This window comes from Rhinichthys klamathensis, unplaced genomic scaffold (genome assembly GCF_029890125.1).
Source record: "Rhinichthys klamathensis goyatoka isolate OS25496 unplaced genomic scaffold, OSU_Roscu_1.1 h1tg000115l_1, whole genome shotgun sequence".
Taxonomy (NCBI): Eukaryota; Metazoa; Chordata; class Actinopteri; order Cypriniformes; family Leuciscidae; genus Rhinichthys; species Rhinichthys klamathensis.
In genome coordinates this window covers 7,615-13,927 of record NW_026606652.1, presented here as the reverse complement: position 1 = coordinate 13,927, position 6,313 = coordinate 7,615, and the positions used below count along the sequence as shown (strand labels likewise).

Below are 6,313 nucleotides of genomic sequence, written 5' to 3'. Positions count from 1 at the left end.
ATATAATGTAATGTAATGTAATGTAATGTAATGTAATGTAATGTTATATTATATTATATTATATTATATTATAATAATATAATAAAAATCCCATCCAGAATTCCGTTAAAATACTGTATATATTAATAGCCTATATATTAATGGACAAACAAAATCAATGTAATTTTTACATTACAAAATGCTTTTTTAAAAGGTACTTCCACTATTTCCCACAACGTTTTCATCAAATTATATTTTGTTAAATTCTATTATAAATATTATACTTGCAGTTGACATTTTATTAACAATAAAAAATTTATACAATTAAAAAAAAATGTGGAAAAACTTAAGCACATAAAATATAAATGTTCTCACTTTTTATTTAAAGTTTTTCTTAAAATGTTGACCTCTAATTAAAAAGAAAAGTTAGTCTCCCTGCTATTGGTGAAGTACCCTGTGTGTGCTGTAGCGTGTTCCACAGGGAGCCCCTGAGAGTGTCCTGTCCGTCCTGATGTGTGCTTCTCTAATGAGTGGGTGGGAGGGTCAGGCAGTGCGACAAATAAGGACACGGTTCCTGCACGAGCTTTCATTCTCACTTTTATTTGCAAGTGTGCTTTGGACCCATAGCTGCCTAAAATGCGCTAATTAGCCCAACAGGATTTTTGCTTGTGCTGTGTGTTTACGCTGGAATAATAAACTTTCTCAGCAAATGTAAGTAGCCGGTGTTCATTTGTCTCGGTTGCTGTGACTTTGTAGGTGTTTTTGCACAGTATGCGTGCGGTGTCATTTTTTAAATGATCATGTTTGATGTCATCTGAGTTTAACACGCCACTGTGAGTCCTGTGCTGTCGGCGTTCGTGTACTTCAAGAAGAGAGAGAGAGGGAGAGAGAGAGATCGTCATATCATCATTCGGTTACACAGAGAAATTGCAGTAAACAGTAGCTTTTGACCACGCACGTGACACATTTAGGCATCAGCTGTATGTTTTTATTGTTGTTTATTGTTCGTCAGTTTGGATTAAGTTTTAAGAAGCTATTTTGATTTATTATTAAACAAGTGCACGTGGCGTTTGAGCACTATTAGCCTATTGATGGATTAATATACTGATACCAACACTCTAGTTTTAACTTCACGTTGGATAAATGCATTGATAAAATTATACCGTTTCTCTAATTTAGATGACTGTTTAGTGTGTACCAGTTAGTTGACAACATGCAGATTAGCTTTTTTAACAATCAATATTTTAGGTTTAAATGAGTATGAAGAAAGCATAAAGTGTTTAATTCCTTTTTAAAAGTACAAATATTCCACATAGCGCAATAAGAACCGCTTGTATGATCAGAGAATAGCACGGTAATAGGTTTCCATCTATCTTTTACAAAAAATTGTCATTTTTGATTGATATAAGTTTTTGCTTGATTTTATTGATTAGTAAAGCATTTAAAAGTGGTTAAATAAGTGCAATGAACTCCAAATTAATTTTTATTTTTTATTTTAGGGGTTGAATTTTTTCATTCACTACATTACATTGTGTAAACTACACTACCCATGTAGTACTGCATTCTATTCACAAAATATTCCTGGCTTTAATTAGATATCACAAATTTAAATCATATTGCTTTCTTGAAAGTTCAAACTTTGAACTTGAGTTTGAAGCTCACAACAAACCGCTTTATTCCACGTTTATGAGATGCACTAATGATTGTATCCTGCAAAACTGCATGTGTTTTAAAACTCCATAGCACAAGTGTTTAATTATTTAGCGCAATTTGTTTGCCCTGTTACTTAAGAGCTCAATAACAACAGTCAGCGGTGGGTAACGGATCGTATTAGTTTACAGGAATCTGGCACTGGGTCCCCAGAAGCACCTCATGCTGGAAACTTACTCTGGCCTGGAGTTTATTCTGAGGAGTGAAATGTCACACTTGACATTTTGCTTTAAGACGTTTCACCACATAATTGAAGTGCTAGATGATTTTTACACAGCATGATCTGTTCCTGCTTATTTTATCAGATAGAGTAGCTAATATCCATTTGATAGTGATTATCCTTGATTATAGGACGCTCAAGTTAGTTTCAAATGTTGTTTATCAGTAAAACCTAATGAAAAGGAACTGAATTGTGAAGGCACATCAAAAAGAAAAGCAATCAGTCATCATACAGACAGTAACAAGTGTTGCGTTACCCAGAAGAGCATCAAAGAGTTGTAAAAGTGACGTTGTTTTCTATTTCTAGGTTTTCAAGGGGCCCTTTCTCATGTGCCAGAGACGACATGAATCACTATCTCAGATGGACTGTTTTCCTGTGGATCGTAAATTCCATTCCTTTTACTTCAGGAATGGCAGTGAATGAGAGAATAGGTACGTATGCTGTCACTAAGATGTTTGCTTATTCTTGTCCGTTTACAAAAGGTTTGATTAGAAGAGATTACGTCTGTTTGGTTTCCAAGCCTTGTTCGTCTCCGCACGAGAGGTCAATGTTGACTTCACCGCTCGGGGTGCAGAGCGCCCCTGTCATCGACTTTAATTAGCGCTCTGTTTCGGCTTTCTTGTTTGGAATCCTTGTATGCAAATGAATTGTTTGTGATGAAAGGCGTCTCGCCCTTCTTTAAGAAGCAGGGACTCTTGCACAGCTATTTGAAATTCCTTCTTGCGAGGACATGGTGTCAAGCCCTTGACCTGGGTGGCATTAGTCAGAAGGCACCAGGACACATCCGCTGTGGTGTTATGTGTCCGATAGAATTGCTTTATCGGCCCCATTCAGATTAACCTGGGGCGATTTAAGGAATATTATTGCACAGTGTAAATGCCCACGAATGAGAGTCCCCTGAACAAGAGGACAGGCAAGCAATATTTTTGCCAGCTGAGTGGATTGCTATCTCCCGTGATCCACTGTGCGAGCGTGACATCCAGGAAGAGATTTAGAGAGGATTTACAGCATGTGCTCCTACTCCTTAAGAGTCGGCAGTTTGCCAGCAGATGTGCTGATTTTTGGAATTTCCTGTTAATGCTGTGTTTTGTGGGTGTGCGGCTGTGGATGGAGATATGTTTGTGTGTTTTTTCATTTGTGTCTGTGTGAGCATTCTCTTTATTTGGTATAGTTGTTCTTGATGAAGAAGAATTCGTCCTTCAGCAATGTCAGGCTGCCAATGTCATTGGTGGGTTGACCGGGCTAGGGGTCATTGGGGTCTCAGTAACAAGTCTACTACTTCAGTAACTACTGAATTATTAAATCAGCTATATAACAAAGGTGGATTTTGACTCAAAAATGTAATTGTGTTGAACGGGGTGGTTTAAATAAATAGCAGGTTGGGGCAAGTTGTCATTTTGCAATTTTGATCACAGTTTATTAATTTACAATATCTGTCAACCAAAGCAATGGTTTGATGGTTTTGGATGTTACATTTGTATAGTATGTTTGCTTTTTCATAGTTGTTTTGCTGGCTCAGCTTCAATGAAAAGACTGTAATAGAGTAAACAAGTGGGGTTTCAGAAAATAAAGATAAAAATCATATTTATTTTCTCCATTGGGGAATTGATTTTTAACTTTAACTTATAAACTGTTGAATACAGACCGACTGTGAGCTACAAGGTTGTTGATTGATGTATGTTTTTGTCTGAAGCCATCAGCTCATATTATTTAAAAGAATCATGTATAACAGCAGAATTATTGATGAAAACCTACATTTAACCATGATTCTGAACAAATTCCACCGGGAAATCACACCAAAATAACCGCCTGCACACTTCCATGAAGCTCTGCAAATTATTTTAATAGTCAGTCTCCGTATGCTCACAAACTATTTAAATATGTGTATATAAATATGCATATTTTCCAATAAATGTTCAATATATTGTTTCAACATCTTCAATCAACATATTCAATCATTTCAATCAAATCAATAGTTTTATATTTATCCATCATTTTTTTTATTTTGATTGTCATTTGCAATGCTCCTTGGAATTGTAGTTCTTTCCTTCTTTAAAGCAACGTCTGATTTTCAAATACTTTTTTTTTGTTTTGTTTTTTTGCTTCTAATCAAAGTTTTTACAGTAAATCATCATTTCCTGTGTAAGAATTTTTGGAATGACTTTTTTTTTGTAGCCAAGACTTTAAGGTATGTCATACAAAAAAAAAATATTTTCAAAAATAAACCTACCCTGAGAAATATTATCTGTAGTAAAATGTGACAACTGTAAACAAGCTGAAACCCTTAACAGTTCAATTGCTTCATTAATGTATAATATTCCTCTCTTCTGCAGATCATACATGTCCATCCTTAAAGCTGGAGGAGATATGGCATACCAGTGTGAACATTCACAGAGAATTCACAGGTACAAACAAAGATACACTGTATATACAAACAGAAATCAAGCACAGCTCATCCGTATGCAGTGCTGTTAAACATCAAACTGCAGGCTGTTTAAAACATCCCTAATGTTGTACATGGCTGAAGCTGACAAGAGCAGTTTGTACAGCTAATTTAGCATTTCCTGAAGAAATACCAGTTCTTGCAAGCCAGCTAATGAATTCTGTTGTAGGTAAGCTTAGTTTTTGAGAGGGCCACTATACGTAAGCCGTCCGCCATATTGAAACGGTCAAAGGCGGTACGTGAACATTCAAGAGCAAGTTGACTGTCTGTCTGCCGTAGTTAGAACCATGTATGATTTTGCTAAACAAACACAATACAACAAGATGAAGGCGTCAGCTAACACGACATTAAAAACTGACCATAGTAAAAGTAAAAACATTAAGTGCCATAGTTAAAAGTTCTAATACATATAAAAACACATTCTCACCTGTGAAAGGTTATTCCATTTCTTCAGGAATTTAAATCTAGGCGGTTTCACAACCAGAAGCTACGCAATGTTGTGGCATCATTGATTTTTACTGTGAGTGACGACACGTTGACAGTTCCAAAATGGTGGGCGTGCAGAAGTGTCTGGAGTGGTCGGATGTGGCATCTACCTATACATTTTACAATGCAATGTGTGTGTGTAATGAACCATTACTCTCATCTGTCTCATGATTCTTCAGAAATCAAACTTTTATGCTGATTTGGCGCTCAAGAAATATTTCTTATGTTAAAAACAGCGCTGCTTTATTTGAAGTAGAAATTTTGGATCAATTTAATGCATACTTGCTAAATAAAACTATACATTTATTCCAAAAAAACTTAAGTTTTACACTATTAACGGTATTGTTAATGGTTCAATAGATAGCATGAAAGAAAAAAACAATCACTATTTAATATACAAATGAATGCAAGAACATGCAAATATCACAATGCCATGGATTGTGTGTTAGATTTGCTATTCTGTCAGATTATCAAAAAAGTATAAAGTGTATCAAAACAATGTGTCTAAAGGCTGCAATGATCTACAAAATAAAGTTTGAATGGAGTCTGTACAAATTGCAGAAGTTTAATACTTAGAGGTTTATGACAGGCCATAAAACCAGAATTTTTGATGAATAACAATACAGTGATGCCTTGCTAACACTAATCATTCCCCATAACAGACTACAAATGCGTGTTCAGCAGTTTGTATGGGACAACATTTAGTAAAAATCTCTTTAGCCTGAAGCTAACGTTGGTTCTTTAGCAGAACATTGTGCTAACAGCACTAAGGTCATGTTTTCAATTCCCAAAATGTTTACACTCAAATGCTTTGGACTGGCAAATGCATAAATGTAATGTATGTTTTTCTTTTTCTCCTCTTGTTTACAGGATTCGATTTAGCTGAGAAGTTCCTTCTGAGAAAAGGCATGGTGACGGACGACAGGCTATTGTTTAGACTGGGGAGCAAACCCCTGTTTAAACCAACAGAGTAAGTTCTGCGAATATTGATGAGGTTTTAATATTGTGCCTTTTACTTTTCCACTCGCACATCAGTCAGATGGTCGTTTTGTCTGAAAACAACGTAGAGCTAACTGTGATGGCTAAGCTGGAAGTTATTGCAGCAAATGTGCATATCCATATGTTTACATAGTTTGGATGTGATCGATGATGTGCAGAATCTTCTCGCATCTGGAGAGCAGAACGCAGGACAGTTCCTTGCAGAATCAGTGGTGTGATGAGCATGTTATGAAGGGAGTTTGAATTAATGCCCGCATCCACATGTTGCGTGTTTCGGTTCGCCTTTCTGACAGCTTCTCATATAAATCTCCATGAGAGGCCGGTACGGGACAGAGCGTTGGTTGCCTAGCTGAACAAACTGCATTCTCAAAGCGGTTCGCACGAGCTTCCGCCTCTCAGGTTTTTGATAATATGCCAGGCCGTTATTGGGTTCCTGCAGAGCAAACCGATATTTTCTCATGGTGTAAGCTTGCTTT

General features: G+C 36.4%; 1 protein-coding gene across 1 annotated transcript; it reads left to right on the top strand.

Moving 5' to 3' along the window:
- Positions 1-517: 517 nt before the first annotated feature.
- Positions 518-6,055, top strand: LOC130088211 (collagen alpha-1(XIX) chain-like). The gene is made up of 5 exons (XM_056254876.1): positions 518-690; positions 2,216-2,340; positions 4,243-4,314; positions 5,709-5,808; positions 5,971-6,055. Coding segments are annotated over exons 1-5 (384 nt in total). The 5' UTR covers positions 518-688.
- The last annotated feature ends 258 nt before the right edge of the window (positions 6,056-6,313 follow it).